Here is a 16,853-nt window from a genome sequence, read left to right on the forward strand (position 1 = left end):
TTTGTTAACACAAAATCAACGACATTTTGAATATGGATATATACAAATGCAATTCAAGGCCAAAAAACCTCCTTAGTCTCTCAAACCATTTGCGAGCACCCAAAAACAAAAACAAGGAAGAAAGACAACCCAAAATGTTTGTCTAATGTCCTATTACCCTATCCATCCACATGCTTTCAAACTTTTGTAAGCCACATGTTTTCCTCATTATGGTTTTCAAGTATTAAAAATAAATAAATAAATAAATAAACACTCACTTCCATGCCAATTCTCTATCCATCCAATGCCTATCCACCATTTGTCCACTTTAGTTTAATTCCCAATAAAAGTACCAAAAAATCCATTGTCCCTATTATACAGATGGTAATATATTATAGTATCCTACTTCCACCCACTATTACATATAAAATAAATTAATTAAAAAAAGAAAAGAAAAGAAAAGAAAGAGAGTAGAGAGTAGGTGTAGGGAGAGATGCTAGCGAAGGAATCGGGTGGTGTGAACTTCGATCTCCCCGAAGAAGTACTGAGGGTACTGCCTTCGGATCCTTTCGACCAACTTGATGTGGCCCGCAAAATCACATCCATTGCCCTCTCGACGCGTGTCTCGGCTCTCGAATCAGAGTCATCCGACCTTCGCGCCAAGCTCGCCGAGAAAGACCGCCTCATCGACGACCTTCGTGACCAGGTCGATTCCCTCGACGCCTCTCTCTCCGACGCCACTGATAAACTCGCCGTCGCCGACCATGAAAGGGTCCGAACCCTATTTCTGTTACCTTGGTCTTTTCTTTTCTTTTTTTAAAATAAAATCCCAATAATCAACCCGTTTAGCTTCTAATATATATAAAAAAATAATTGCTTCGTTTCGTCATTGTAGGAGAGCTTGCTGAAAGAGAACGCTTCGTTGTCTAGCACTGTTAAGAAGCTTAACAGAGATGTCGCAAAGGTACCGAAATATGAAACAATAAGCTTTTAGAAATGGAAAAGTGACACCTTTTTAAAAAAAAAAAAAAAAATTTATGTATTATCTCTTCGCTATTTCTTATAGTTTAAGAGGTTAATTTATCGGTTTTGTTTCTTAATTATTCATTTTACAATGTTTTAGTTTCGAATTTGTTGCTATGATGGCTTATAGAGTTGGAAACGGCGGCCTTTTCAAAATTTATTGAATGCGCAAATCATGAAAAGTTTATTTTATTTTATTTTATCTTCTTTTTTGGTTATTGGTTTTTTTTTTTTTTTAAATTATTATTTTTTTAAAATATAAAGATGTTTGCTTTTTTATGGCAGTTGGAGGTTTTCAGAAAGACACTTATGCAATCACTCCAAGAAGATGAAGATAATACTGTAAGTAATTATTTTTAAGCAGTTCCATTTTGTTTATAAGCTTCATGTGTCTGGTTGTTTCATGGGAAACCAGGATTTTTTTTATGAATAATAATATCTGGGTTTTGCTGCTATTACTGAATTTAAATCTTTCTTTTTCCAAAGGGAGGTGCTCCAGAAGTTGAGGCTAAGATTGAAAGCCAAGGAAGTTTGTCTACTGGATCACAGATTGGAGGTAATACTTTTTCACATTGGCTTCATTCTATAGGGCCTCAACTTGTAAATGCAAATTATTGATGTATGAATTGGGGATCGACTTCTTGTGCATCAGAAGGGAAAATTAAATTTGTGCCTGGAGTTGAATGCACTTTTTTTCTTATTTGTTTAATTTATCTGCTTGAACTTTAGATGGGATTTGTCTTAAACTACATTTTTATCATATGGAAAAGAATGCTGCTATTTTCCTATTTCAACCTAATAAATTTCACAGTGATATGATTTATTTAATATACATTTGGGCACAAGTTTTGGTTTAGAATTTCATACATTTTCATGGAAGGAAATATTCATGTTGATTTATTCTTTTCCTTTTATTTCAGAAGATGATGCTGCATATCCAGATATGAGATCCTCATCAATGAGGAGCCAGTTCACTTCAGTTGGAAATTCGTTTGCAGAGGGTCGTGAAGCAGATTGTATGTGCCATTTACATATTTGAGCATGGTTCAGTGGTTGCCTGGTCTGATATTGCACAGGCCAAGGAAACAATTTGTTGTAATAACATACAAAACTCTGCAAAACTTGTTAAGATGTCAACTGATTGTTTTTCTGGCTTGTTATTTTGTTACAATGGCAGCCATAAGACCTCGCATATCACCTGGTCTCCTGTTAGCATCCCAGACTACTACACCTCGGTTCACTCCTCCTGGTTCTCCTCCTAGTCTATCTGCATCAGTTTCTCCTACAAGGACGTCGAAACCTGTGTCCCCAAGACGGCATTCAATGTCATTTTCAACATCAAGAGGCATGTATGATGATAGGTCTTCAATATCAAGTTCTGACACAGCATCCCAAACTGGTTAGTGAACTGTAAAATCTTCTCATTCATTAAGGTAATCTACAGTTTAAATATGTCTCCATGTCAGAGGTAGATGGTTTAGTCACTGATCAGTCAGTGGTTATGAATCCTGCTCTTATTTCATCGAAGTGATGATGAAAAGAGCTTATGTTCCCTTCTTGGTTAACATGTAATGATCCCAAAGATATGCATGCCCATCATTTTTCCTCTCATCTGTTGAGTTTTTGCCCATGCATTCAAGTATCCTCAGATATTTATACTGATGAAACTTATCTTGGATAGTTTTTGAGTCTTATCTCATACCCAACAATTTATGCATTTGAAATAAATGCAATTTTGATGAGTATAATACCAGTGGTTATTGGTTATTATACTGCCAGCATAACTTCTCGTGTTTGATGAAAGCTGCCAATCCAGTGTGTCCCTAATGGTTCTGACAAACTCCCTCCCCATTGCACGGGGAGGGGGAAGGGTTTGAAGTATGGTTGGTTAAGTTCCATGTTTCTGGAAACTAGTCTAATTATATAGTACTTAAGAAGTTGAGAACTGCTGGTTTCATAGACATTAAGCTCTTTGCACCCCAGATGCACAATTAGATTGGTAGTAGAAATTTTTATAATATCATCTAATACTCTTGTCTCTCCGTTTCAGGAAGAACTCGAGTTGATGGAAAAGAATTTTTTCGCCAAGTCAGGTAAAGACGCTTATTGATAGTTTGTTATCGTTGTTATTTCATTTAATCTTAAAAAACATGTTCTGGCTGCCGGCTCCAGATTCCAAATTTTGTTTGTTGCATTTTATGTGCTTAATAAGTTCCAATCTTATATCTTGGCTAATTACATTAAAGAGTTGTTACTGTGTTTTGTTTTCTTGTTGTCATCAGGAGCCGATTGTCTTATGAGCAGTTTGGTGCTTTTCTTGCAAATGTGAAGGAACTGAATGCCCACAAGCAGACAAAAGAGGTACATTATATCTCTGCCATTTCTCTCTCTTCATTTTCGTTCCCTTTATAGTTCTTGCTGTGATTGTGTATCTGTCTCTATTTTAATACATTTCAGGAGACTCTACAAAAGGCTGATGAGATTTTTGGACCAGAAAACAAGGACCTGTATGCTATTTTTGAGGGGTTGATAACTCGCAGTCTGCATTGACATCTTGTAGTTGGATGCAAGTTAAGTTTGTGAAATAGTCCTTTCCACGGCATTATTTTCTTTAGCAAGTCTTTCTCTGTACATTAAATAGAAATTAAAGCTATTATAAAACCATTCTTTGACTTGTTTTCTGTTTATTTAAGAGCTGACAAAAAGCTTTTACCAAAAAATAGCTAATAAAAAGCGAGTCAAATCATCGGAAAGGACTTTTTTCTTTTGAGTTTTTTATGGGATAGAAGATTATCCCCTTGGCAGGCGATCAATGTATGGCAGAGTTTGTGAATAGTGTTTGAACTAAGTGCCATATTTCAGTTCAAAACTTTCTCTGTATTGGGTTTTTATCCATCTGAAAGAGTGCATTGCCTTAATGATGTTACTAGGAGCAGCGTGTAGATAAGAGCTTAGATCCTCTATTATTTGGCAATAATGGGAAAGAGGATTTGAATTCATGTAAGGTTCATATGTTATTGAAATTACGCTTCTTGTCTTACTTGGATTAGACCAAATAACTACCAAATTGCTTTTATTATTGATGTTAGAGTTTACTAATATTGCAAATACAATGGCTTGATCAAAACTAAATTGGCTCTTTGACAATGCACTTATTGATAGTTTAGTATAGCGTTCAAGACCCAACTCAGTAGGATTTGGTTTTGTCAAAATCATCATCATTATAGGAGAGTTGTGGGCCTAATTTAATTCTGTTCATGATCAAGTAAATGATGGTAGCCTTTAGATCCCTTTGGCCTGCGGTTTCAAAAACTAAACTAGTCTTTTCCTCCCTCAAAATAGGTTTTTTCCAAAACTAATATACTTCGTATTGTATTTTATAGTGGGTGTTTAGATCCACTTAGTCGGACTTGGATTTCTTGAAAGTCATTATCATCCTTGGAGTTTTTGGATCAATTTGTTTGAACTTTGTCCTATATGATAACCATTTGATCAAAACTAAACTCGTATACATATTTTACCTTTGCTTTGTTGAGACAATTTTAGTATTTGCTAAACAAATGGAAACTAATCCAACATTGTTTAGTTCCATGTATAATTGAACATAAGGCTAGGATATATATAATGAAATTATTGGATTGAAATAATTTTTTTTTTTTTTTTGGTGAATGAAATAATTAGTAAGCCAATGAATTGAAATAATCATTGCAATTGAATTTACAAAGTACATCTTCTTTATCTAAAAATAAAAAATCAAAAACTGCCCCCATTTTTTGTCTCTCCACTTTTTCTCTCTCTTTTATATTCAACTCTATTTACTTTTCTCACCCATTTTTCATTTTTCTCTACATCTCTCCATTTTTATCTCTTCTCTCTTCATCTCTTCATCTACTCTACCTTCTCTTTACATTTTCCCCTTTACCATCTTGTTATCTATCTACATTTTAGCTCCGCTCTTTTTTTTAATTTCTCTCTTTTTTACATTTCTTTCTACTTTATCTTACACGTCTCTCACCACTTGTTTCTTCTAAACTTTCTCTACACTTTTACTTTCTCTATAGATCTCGACTCATATTACTTTTAAATTTTCTTACTCCACTTTCTCTCCCTACACTTTTTTCTACTATATTCGCTTTACTTATATATAGTTTTCGCTCCTCGTCTGGCTATTGCCACAAAGTAAATCATATTTAATCCACAAGCTATCAATGCCATTAGTCTTTTATACTAAAATCCTTTTTATTTTAGCAATTACAACATGTAATAAGTCTTTTTTTCCAATTACTATTTTTTGAAGGTATTCTCCTATTTTCGGTTTTTTTTTTTTTTTTTAAAGAAAGTTTTAAATTTATGGGATAATGTGATTATACCCTAAGTTTTATTTATTAATTATTTTTTTAATCCTACTTGTTTTAATAATTATTACTTTAATAAGTCTTTTATCAATAACTCTTTTTTCAAGGTAAATCTTAATTTCCTTTTGTTTTATAAGTTTTTTGAAAGTTTTAAATACTATTTTCTTTATAATTATTACATGTACAACAAAATTGACCTTATGATTTTTAAAGCAGATTATTAATAAAAAATTGTATTAAAGTTTAGATATATTAATTAAGAACTATCAAATTTTTGTTAATTTCTATAGTTTGGCTATTCTTAACTAAAAAAACTTGTCTTTTAATTTCTTTTTATCCTAACGAAAATACCTTGTTTCTTTTAATTTTGTTTTATAGGTTTTTTTTTAATGCCTATTTAGGTTGTTTTACTAGTTTCTTCTTATGTCTAATTTATATTCAATGTTTCTTTTTAATAAACAAATTTTCTTATTTATCCACACCCAACAAGAGCACACAATATGTACATGTAACTTGACATCACCCGGAAAATTGAACCAAAGTGAACTAAAGCATGATTACAGATAACTTTTGACACCAGAGTTACCAACTTCTTCCAATTACAAAAAGGTTATAGTATATAATTCCCTAGGTTTGTGCAAGCATAATGCTAAGTACATTAACTTTGTTAAATGGTTTATAATTGTACAGAAATTGGCATCATAAAAATTGCTTAGTTTGGGAGTTCATATCCATTAGAAGCTCTTCTAATCGAAATGAGTAGTTTTTGGTCTGGTTATTATACTGGTCATAGATTGACTTAATCACTAAATTTCAAACACTGCAAACTTAGGTTATTTATTCATTTAAGTGTTGTCATCCTTTGTATAATACACATATTCACAATTTTGTATACTCTCTACTTGGATCAAAAAAATAAAAAATTGTATCCTCTTTATGATCAGTAAGTATGATATTAGCCAAAATCCACATAAATCAAACATACACATAAATTTTACTGGTGATAAATATCATTTTGGCAGAGAAAAAATAAAAGATAATCAGAGACATAGAGCGTGACGGCCGCACCAACGTCATTTGGTGCTATCGCCCACTAAAATTATGACACACGTTTACTCTTTTTTTTTTTTTTTTTACAAATTATTTCTCTATTTATTTATTTATTTTGCTCAATATCTTTCTATTTATTTATTTTTTTTTTCCTTTATGTGTTAAATGGTTATTTGATTAAAATCTGAAATTATTACTTCCTTTCATCTGTCTATTTGTTCTTTTTGTTTTTGTTTCCATAACCGTAACAAGTAGCAACCTACAATTTTTTTCCCCCTAACATAATGAACACACACCAAAAAAAAAAAAAAAAAAAAAAAAACAAATTTTATTTCATATTTTTGATGAAATTTCTAGATCTGGGATTTGGGCTATAAAAATAAAAATAATCTGGATTTTTGGTTTTGGATTGGAAGAGTTCCTTCTTGGAATTGAGAGAAGAAAAGAAAAAGAATAACCATGGACTAATCAAATTTGTAAATTGGGTAGCTCATTAGCTTATGACTGGCACTTTTACTATTAGTTGTAAATAAAATTTTGAAATTTGGTCAAACAGAAATCAGATGTGACAATCTAGAAGAGCAAAACCTAATTGGTTTTTTTAACTTTTAAATTCAACACAAATATGTGACCTATTACGTAGCATTATGAAATGAAATATATGTAAATGTATAGCAATCAAATAGAAGACAAACTAATTCATGCAATTTATATATAGCAGGTTTTACCACCCCCAGAAACAAAAAAATGTACGTAAACAAAGCGTTCATGTTTTCAATCTGTTTGGTATTTTTTGCAAACATCAAATAAAATGAATTAATATAAAAAAATTTAAATGAGAAATAAACTATTAAGAGGAATAATTTATATTCTTTAATAGTTTAATCCGATTAGCCACTTCAAATAAGATACCATATTAATTTGGAGAAAATAATTAAATAAAAAACTCTTTAATTAAAACATAAATTAAAAATATTAAGTTTCAAGATTTGCTCCATTATTGTCTATGAAATATTTTCAAGTGTAGCCAATTCTACACTTTTTTTTCTTCTTAATTTGAGACAACTATATCAATTTCAAATTTGAATTCAATCCATTACCATAAATAGTCATCTATTAAATTCAATTCTTCAAAAATATTAATTTATCCTAAAAATCAAATTTTTAACCTTATTCAAGGAATCAAGCTCTTAAATTGTCTCATAGATTAAAAACAAGCCTTATTCAGTCTCAATTAAAATTTCCATTAATATCTAATTTTATTATTAAAATAAATAATAATAACAAATATATTGTTATTGAAGGTGAGTGGTGGAAACACAATCACAGTTCTTGGAGTAGTGGGCCCAACGTGTTATGGTGTGTGATAGCCATTCCATCAAAGCTCATCCATATAGATTTTATATGACCCCACAGAGAATTCGACGTGTGGCTCTGTCGGTAGTTTAAAAAGGTTGGTTTGCAATTCCACGTGTCAAATACACAATAAAAGAAGCCGGTGTCCTCTGTGAAGAATTCTTCATTGCTACGTGCTTACTTGCATTGCAATCTCCCAATAGATACAAAACCTTAAAACATGCTAAATTTAGAAAATTTTTATTTTTTCTTATTGCATAATTTAATATATATTTTTTGATTTATTTCAGGAAAAAGAAATGGGATTAAAACGTTAAAAAAATAAAAAAAAATAAAATCCGAGTTTTGAGCATGAAAATTCGGTTAAGTTGTAGGAAAAATTATTGGGTTTATTAGAGAGCAAGACAGAGAAATCATGCCAGCCTTTGCTTTTTCATGGATGTTTCTTCTGTGTCTCTCTGACTCTATCTGTGTCTGTGTTTCTTTTGTGATTTCATCTTGGCTTTACCCATTTGGCTTTCTGAGGCCTCTTTGGTGTTTGGCCACCATACTTTGAGAATTCATGGGAATTATTCAACAATCTTCGTCTTCTTCTTCTTCTTCTGCTACTGCTACATGGTAATTAAATTCAGCTTCTTTTTAATGGATGAATCCTTTTCAGCTCTTAGCTTCTGCATTTGGCGGATTTCGTGTCTCTATTCAGTAATATCTCAATCTCTCTTTCTTTAGCTTTCTATTTCTCTGCTACAAACTAGGCTCTCTGTTACAATCATTCTAAATGCATGTTAAAATGTGGCACAAAATTCTCATGTTAATATTATATTGCTTCCTGTTGACTAGAAAACTTGATTTGTTTGCGACGTTGTATGGGAAAAAAAAAATGAATACTAGCATTTTAATAGTTAGTCACAGGAATAGCCATTTTTGGATTTCAAATTTTCATTTTAATTACCCTTTTTTTTATTTTTTTTTTACCACTTGGGTTTTTACATTTGATCATTACTGAATAACAAAAATGGAATTTTTTAGTTCACATTGTCGCTTTCTTTGTTCTTGTTTTATGTTGAGAATGTTATCTTCTTTCTTGAGAAGATCACGCTTCAATGGTTCTTCCATAATGTGTTTTGGTTTTATTTTGAGATATTTTCTTCCATACCCTTTTTTGGACCTTTCCTATTTCCCCCACATGTTTGCTTGCCTGGGGTCATATTCTCTGTCTTGTTTGGATTATGATTTTTAAGCTACTAAAGCTCTTTTAGATTGTGTCATATTTTTCTTTTTTCCTTTTATTGACCACAGAGATTTTGATGGGCAGCAATGGTTCTCGCAGCATTCACAAACAGAATCAAGATGAGGAAACTACTCCTGTTGGAAGCAGAAGGCATAGAGCAGGGTTTTCTGACTCTTTTTCAAGTCATGGTATAAACTTTTATCCTGTTTTGGTTTATTTTTTTTCCAGGATCATTGTATAATGATAATGATAATGTGTGTTTTCTTTCATATTAGACTTGGGTTCATTAGATTTGGAGGAGGGTCTAACCGGGTCTCGTCGTAGAGTTTCTGAGGATTATCTAAGAAATTCAGAATCCGAACCAGTCACTCCCAAGGCCAGCACTTCAGATACAGATGCAAAAGCTCCAAATTGGCGTGGCTTCTTTAGAATACTGAAGAAAGGACCCCAAATGCCTTTCCAAACATTTCCTCCTCTAATAAATGTTCCAAAACTTACAAGGAGAAAAAGCAAAAGGATTAGAGAAGAGCTTGTTCCACAATTGAACTCTCCAGCCTTGAAAACTAGTTTGGATACTGAACTTAGCTGCTTCAAAGCCTCATGGAAGAATTTCTCACTCTCAGAACTCCAAGTTGCAACAGACAACTTCAGCAAGGGTCTGTCCTATAAAACTTTTTCTTCGGAATTTGAATAGTAAATTTGTTACTATTGCAATGTTGACAGTCTGATTTACATTTCCCTTTTTTTTTTGTCTTGTTTTTTAAGATAATTTGATTGGTGAAGGAGGCTATGCTGAGGTTTACAAAGGGAAATTAGAAAATGGTCAGTATGCTGCAATTAAACGTCTAACAAGGGGAACACAAGAAGAAATGACTGCAGATTTCTTATCTGAGCTTGGAATATTAGTCCATGTTGATGATCCAAATATTGCTAAAGTGATTGGATATGGTGTTGAAGGAGGAATGCACCTTGTTCTTCATTTGTCTCCCCATGGCAGCCTATCATCCATACTTTATGGTTTGTTTACCAATCACATTAAGCTTTTGAATTTCAAAAATCCTCCACATGTTTTCAAATCTGAATTATGAATAATTTCTTCGTCGTGTACATGCAGGCCCACGGGAAAAACTGGATTGGGGAATCAGATATAAAATTGCTTTAGGTACTGCTAAGGGCCTTCTGTATCTTCATGAAGGATGCCAGAGGAGAATTATCCACAAAGATATTAAGGCTTCTAATATATTGCTTTCAGAGGATTTTGAACCTCAGGTACTCTGTATGACCTTTACATTTGTGAAAATTTTGGTTTTCCATAGAAGTTGTTTTGTCAAGAAAGTACTGTTGTGATGATTATGTGAAAAAAATAAAGCTAAACTCGAAAGGAACTATCAAAAACATGCCCTCTTCTGCTGCCTCTGTGTCTATCAAGTTATTGGCAAGGGAGGTTTGAACATTGGTAGTGTTTGCATTACTTTTGTTTTTAATTGAAACAAGCTGCAGCGATAAAATATAAGCAAATATCAAAGTTTTAATTCATTAAGTTTGCATTTTACAAAATCTTGCACTTTTGAATATAATCTAAGCAATGGAAAGGTTAAACATAGTTTGCTGACAATTTTATTACTTGTGTAAATTCAAAATGGATTCAGATATCTGATTTTGGGCTTGCAAAGTGGCTACCAGATCAATGGACTCACCATATTGTCTCAAAATTTGAAGGCACATTTGGGTTCGTACTTCAAAAGTCAAAAAATATATATATATTTTTTCCCTTGAAAATTTTGTTACTTCAAACGCTTTACCTCTGTTCTTCTTTTCCTCCCAAAAATCATGATAGCTACCTTCCTCCTGAGTTCTTCATGCATGGCATAGTAGATGAGAAAACCGACGTCTATTCTTATGGGGTACTACTATTAGAAGTCATCACTGGTAAGCCAGCTATTGATGGATCACAGACAAGCCTTGTGATGTGGGTAAGTATGTGCATCTTTCTGCGGCAGTTTATTGTTCGTTCTTTTAGGTTGATCGCAATCTGTTCTTGAACAAATTTGCTTCAGGTAAAACCTTTACTTTCGAAGAATAATCTCAAGGAGCTAATAGATCCATGTCTTGGAGATTCCTATGATGTAGATCAGATGAAACGTGTGGTTATGACAGCTTCAATGTGTATAAATCAATCCTCTATCCATCGACCACAAATGAGCGAGGTAAATCTTTCATCTTTACAATGTTAAAGAGAAAAAACTTTGGAAGAAATCAATTTTTCAATTTACATTAGATCCAACTTGTTATCAGCCTACTTTTATGTGGTAACATTAAAAACCAAATATGCACTATGGCATTATCAATTTATCTTTACATGGTGACTTAACAGTCCAAATTAACAATTAAAAGACTAATTTGGATTTTCATATATTGCAGGTTGTGCAGATTTTAGAAGGTGATGAAGGCCGTTTGGAATTGTTACATCAGCGCCAAAAGTCTAAACTCCAAAGGACATATTCTGAGGAGCTTTGCCATGCAGAAGAGTACAACTCAACCAAATATTTGAGTGATCTTGATCGACAATTGGAGTTCGTCTTAGGCCCCCTCTAGTGATGTTCAAATATAGATGATGTCATTTAAGTTTCAATTTTGGGATTCTTATTAATTTTCTGTTAATGTGTCATTTTTCTTTTTTTTTTTGCTAAGAAAAAATACAACATCATGGACTGAAAAAATACAACTATAGACATTTTTGAAGCATGCAGGTGAAGATCATTAAGTAAAGGGAACCTCATGGACATGTACATATAAAAAGTTCATTCAGTTAAAGGAAGGGGATAATAGACATGCTTAGGTTGCATTTAGTGATCAACGATGTCCTCAAAAATGGCTTAAAAATGAGGATGACTATTTTTCTGCAAAGTTTTCTTCTCATTTCATTTTGCAAAAGTGAGAAATGATAAAGAGGGTGACTACTCCATGATGTAAGAGTTGGGTTTTTTTTTTTTTTTTTTTTTTTTTTTTTTTTTTTTAAATTTATTTATTCATTTTGACTTAGTTATATAATTTTGATTCCAACAAGATTTATATCCTGAATTTAAAGGTGTATTTTTAGTGATTTTATTATTGGACCAAGCTTATAAATACTTAAGAAAACGGGTTTGTTTTCAATCCCACTCAGGCTTTGTTTACAAGTTGATATAATCAAGTCCTACTCTTCTTAGAAACAAATATTTAGGTTATGTTTTTGCTATGCCCCCAGGCACCCCCATCCCCCACTAGACTTGAACAACACCCCCCCCCCCCCCCCCCCCCCCCTAAGACCTGAACCATTTACCTCATGGGCTATATTTAAATCTTTTTCATAAATATACCTTCACGGATGCATATAACCTTTTATAATATATAGAACCACTGGTGATAACCCATTGGATAGTTCTATATAATAATGATCTTGATAATAAATTATTAGATCTCTAAGTTCAATGTTCAATATTAAAATCTCCCTTCTCCAATTATAATATAATATATGAAGCCAGAGCCTTGCGGAGCTGGTGTGAGCTGGTGTGAACGATTCTACAATCCCTTTCTTTTTCCCTTTTTTTTTTTTTGGCTTAAGATTCCACCATCTCTGTCTTCATCTCAAGTGTTGTATTAACTAATACAAAACTCATACACACGAGAGAAAAGCCATAGCCATATGAATCTGGTGTAAGCGATTCCACCATCCCTGTCTCCATCCCAAGTGTTGCAAACGTTTTCTTCGGATTCCACTGTCTGCTTGCATCAGCTCCATCACCGCCCCATCAACCCACATCACCATCCTGCCATTTTCTTCCTTCTTGAAGCCTCTAGTTCACGTGCTCTTCACAAAGCAAGACTTGAACTCTCAGAGTGGAATGGTACTGTGCTTGGTGTCGGAGATTTACACCTCTCCCGATCCTAAATGGGCCAAACCTGTGAAGTCGTTTACTCCACCTTTCTCATGAATTTCTGGATTTTATGAATGTCAGGTAAAGCAAATTTGGATTAGCAAGAATAATATATTTTCCTCCTTTTTTTTTTTTTTTTTTTTTTTTTTTGATCTAGATTGGATGACTAGGCGAATGGGGCTGTTGAGATGAGACCTTTTATTTATTTATTTTTTAAGCATAGTGAATAATGATTAGGATAAAAAATATTTATAATAATAAAATTTAGATATTTAGATATTTTGTTTTAATAAAATTAAAAATATGTAGTATGCATTACATTATACAATTCATTTAAATAAAATTTATTCCGATCTACTTTATTACATTATACAATTTATTTCAATGCAATTCATTACGATCTATTCCAATTCAATACATTCTGATACGATACTATATATCAATACTACTACGTACCCAACGAATCCTTAATGCACTAAATGCAGAGAAAATACAACTCTGCCTTACCTTCTCTGTCTTTCACTTTCTATCTCTCTCAGCCTCTTAGCTGTTGGCTTCCTTTACTTGCACCCTCTTCATTGCGTATAATCTACCCCATTGAGGTGTCTACATATATACATTCATACATATATATATAGAGCTATTTTCAGGTCGAATATTCTGACTGGACCAAAATTATATATATATATATATATGTATATGTATAAATCAGGCAGCTATTATTTTTAGTAAAATTTACTTTTGACCTTTACTAGATAACTTTCTTTATTGATAACACTACTAATAATATAGCATGGAAGACCAAGTTGTTCCACATTTACAACATAATTCAAAGTCATTTTGGTTTTGATTTGAACGGCAGGTGGCTTTATGTTTTTTATGTAACTTTTGTCTAATTTCTCTCCTCATTTCATTGTAAGAAAGAAAAAAAAAAAAAAATCTATGTCCTCTGTTTCGACCTCTTTTTACACTCTTCCACTTTCCTAAAATATCTCCATGTTCAAAGTGTTTGGTCAAGAATAAGCCTTTTTCTTTTTTCTTTTTTCCAGTTTGCAGAGAAAAGATCCTGATGGTCAAAGCTTAGCCTCCATCGACCGTTTGTTCCTGGTCAGAATCTTATTTGTTGAAGTGCTAAGAAGCAAACACTTTGAAGCTTTGTGAGAGGAGAGGAAGGGAGATAAAACCATATAACATGGCTGACTTTGTTGTTCCTGTTGTCTGCGAGTTCTTGTCGAGGCTGCTTACACATGAAGCAAATTTACTTGATGGAGTGAAAGATCAAGTCAAGTTACTTCAAGGTGACCTCGGAATCATGAATGCCTTTCTCAGAAATTCCGAAGGGAAACAAAGTGATCATCCCTTGGTGATGGAAATGGTGGATCAAATAAGGGATGTTGCCTTGGAGGCTCAAAACGTTATAGACAAATATGTAGCCTCTGTCATAAAACTGCGAAGAGGGACATTACTGGCAAAAGTCATCCATTCAGTTATTCATATTAAATGTAGCGCGTAAGACAGCAAGCATAAAGAGAGGGATAACAAATATTTATGATCAACGGCAAGCGTATGGCATCGGAGAAGCTGAATCTTCTTATGTAGATGTGGAGGCAGAGCAATCGCTTCAAACAAGGAGGAGAAATGTTGAGGAAGATGATGTGGTGGGCTTCAACAGCGATGCAACAACATTGGTAAAGCAGCTTACCTGTCCACAAGATCAAATGCTTGATGTAATTTCAATTGTTGGCATGGGTGGCTTGGGAAAGACAACACTTGCAAGAAAAATCTATAACAATAGCCTTGTAATGAATCACTTTCAATGTCGTGCATGGGTTTATGGATCTGAAGATTGCAAAACTCACGAGTGGTTGCTTGGCATAATTCGTTGTGTAATGCAAGTGACAGTTGAAATTTATGAAATGAATAACGAAGCACTAAAGGCCATACTTCGTCATCGGTTGCAGGGAGAGAGGTACCTTGTTGTCATGGATGATTTATGGAGATCTGAAATATGGGATGAGGTATGTTCTGCTTTTCCTGATGATTTGAATGGAAGTAGAATCCTAATCACTAGTCGTATACAAGAAGTGGCTTTAAATGCTAGCGCAACTACTCCTCCTTTCTTTCTGCCATTTCTTGGCGAGGAAGAAAGTTGGGAACTCTTCCAAAAGAAGGTATTTCGGGGAGGACACTGCCCTTCCAATCTTGAAGATATTGGGAGGAAACTTGCAGAAAAATGTAAACGGTTACCACTTTCAATTGTTGTATTAGGAAGCCTCCTAGCAACTCAGGAGAAGTCTTACCGAACATGGTCGAGATTCATTGACAATGTCAATTGGTATCTCACTGAGGATAAAACTCGATGCTTAGACATTCTAGCTTTAAGCTACAACCATTTACCTCGACATTTGAAAATCTGCTATTTATATGTTGGTGGTTTTCCAGAAGACTATGAGATCCCTGCAAGGCACTTAATTAATCTGTGGTCATCCGAGGGATTCATAGAACAAAATGGCAACAGAGATGTGGATGATGTTGCAGAACACTACTTGGAACAGCTGATCGATAGAAGTTTGATTCAAGTGGTGAGCAAGAGAAGTGATGGAGGTGTAAAGACATGTCGTATTCATGATCTCCTACGAGATCTCTGTATAAAGGAAAGCAGACGAGCTAAGTTCATTGAGGTTCATTCTTATTCTAACTTTTCATCCATGACCATGAAGAGTAAACCTCATAGACTTTCCATTATGAATTGCAACATGAATCGATACATCTCCTCAGACACCTGTGATCCATCATATGCACGTTCTTTGTTGATGTTTAGCAAAGAAGGATGTTTATATGCAGGTCAATGGAGATGGGTTTACAAAGGTTTCAAGTTTCTCCGGGTGTTGCATATAGAGTTTGTGTATAGCGAAGGAATTCCTAGTGGAATAGGAAAGCTTATTCATTTGAGATGCTTTAGGATATGTAATAAGGGTGGAGAAACGATCAAATTTATTCCAGCTTCCATATGCAACCTTTTGTATCTGGAAACAATTCATATAGGTGGATGTGTTTCTGCACCTTTGCCAAAGAATATTTGGATGATGAAACAATTAAGATGTTTGATTCTGAGGGATGGAATGCGTTTGCCTGAACCTCCTAGAAAAATGGATGGGCCTCTATGGAATCTCCAAGTCGTTTCTAGACTAGAAGTTACTCGGAAAACAGCTCAACTGTTTACCATGTTTCCATATGTAAGGAAACTTTATTTAGAATTTCAAACTATGGGAACAGATAGAAATGTGATAACAGAATTATTACAAAAGCTTGAACATTTAAAATGCCTGCAAACCTTGAAGGTTCGGAACTTTATCACTGAATCTGAGCTCCTTTTGAAATTCTTCCCAGCAAGACTCACTAAGATCACCTTCGTTTTTTCCAACTTGGTTAGGAGCCACTTCAGTATACTGGGACAACTTCCTAACCTTCGTGTCCTGAAGTTGAGAGATGCAGATAAACTTTACCATCTCAAATTCTTTGCAGGTGAGTTTCCTCAACTTGAATTCTTTGGGATGAAAGATCTACAGGTAGTTGAAACATGGGAACTGGAAAAAGGTGCAATGCCAAACCTTGGGCGTTTAGTAATCTGTAATTGCTTTGCATTGAAAGATTTGCCTGATCAACTCTGGGATTCAACTTCTCTTCAAATTCTAAAAGTGTCAGGTGTCTCAGGAGATTTGGAGAATAGGCTCAAGAATTTGAGTATGAAGAATCAAGTAAAGGTTCTAATCGACTAGCTTTGACAAACCTCCCACGGCCCTGCTGTTTGTTTTTTCGGTACTTTCTTTTTTTAGTTTTATTTACAATTACCTTTGTGATTGCCAATAAAATGCCATGACTCATGATAGAACTTTTTATTTTTATTCTTATTTTTTTTGAATTTATGCCCATCTTGCAATT

At 33.7% G+C, this 16,853-nt stretch overlaps 3 protein-coding genes across 8 annotated transcripts; all 3 read left to right on the top strand.

Annotated features, from left to right (window-relative positions):
* Positions 1–390: 390 nt before the first annotated feature.
* LOC107423345 (uncharacterized protein At4g15545) lies at positions 391–3,755 on the top strand. 3 transcript variants are annotated; one of them, XM_025075973.3, is made up of 9 exons: positions 391–685; positions 875–943; positions 1,288–1,344; positions 1,489–1,558; positions 1,923–2,018; positions 2,180–2,401; positions 3,053–3,095; positions 3,285–3,363; positions 3,460–3,755. In XM_025075973.3, exons 1-9 carry the CDS (start codon positions 473–475, stop codon positions 3,550–3,552), a joined length of 942 nt encoding a protein of 313 aa, XP_024931741.2. In that variant the 5' UTR covers positions 391–472; the 3' UTR covers positions 3,553–3,755. The 3 variants fall into 3 exon arrangements, with proteins under 3 accessions (XP_024931741.2, XP_048334182.2, XP_048334181.2); XM_048478225.2 differs by having other exon boundaries at positions 392–751; positions 1,926–2,018; XM_048478224.2 differs by having other exon boundaries at positions 393–751.
* A 4,146-nt stretch (positions 3,756–7,901) lies between these two features.
* On the top strand, positions 7,902–11,967 carry LOC107423343 (receptor-like cytosolic serine/threonine-protein kinase RBK2). 4 transcript variants are annotated; one of them, XM_048476748.2, is made up of 9 exons: positions 7,904–8,465; positions 9,079–9,182; positions 9,270–9,650; positions 9,760–10,011; positions 10,109–10,263; positions 10,644–10,723; positions 10,832–10,967; positions 11,052–11,201; positions 11,416–11,967. In XM_048476748.2, the coding sequence occupies exons 1-9, from the start codon at positions 8,410–8,412 to the stop codon at positions 11,587–11,589; spliced, it is 1,488 nt and encodes a 495-aa protein (XP_048332705.1). In that variant the 5' UTR covers positions 7,904–8,409; the 3' UTR covers positions 11,590–11,967. The 4 variants fall into 4 exon arrangements, with proteins under 4 accessions (XP_060671285.1, XP_060671286.1, XP_048332705.1 ...); XM_060815302.1 differs by having other exon boundaries at positions 7,902–8,465; positions 10,644–10,967; XM_060815303.1 differs by having other exon boundaries at positions 7,902–8,381; positions 10,644–10,967.
* Positions 11,968–12,508: 541 nt separating this feature from the next.
* On the top strand, positions 12,509–16,853 carry LOC107423344 (putative late blight resistance protein homolog R1B-17). Its single transcript, XM_060815301.1, has 2 exons — positions 12,509–12,992; positions 13,961–16,853. The coding sequence occupies exon 2, from the start codon at positions 14,630–14,632 to the stop codon at positions 16,688–16,690; it is 2,061 nt and encodes a 686-aa protein (XP_060671284.1). The 5' UTR covers positions 12,509–12,992; positions 13,961–14,629; the 3' UTR covers positions 16,691–16,853.

The sequence above is a fragment of the Ziziphus jujuba genome, chromosome 3 (genome assembly GCF_031755915.1).
Source record: "Ziziphus jujuba cultivar Dongzao chromosome 3, ASM3175591v1".
Lineage (NCBI taxonomy): Eukaryota > Viridiplantae > Streptophyta > Magnoliopsida > Rosales > Rhamnaceae > Ziziphus > Ziziphus jujuba.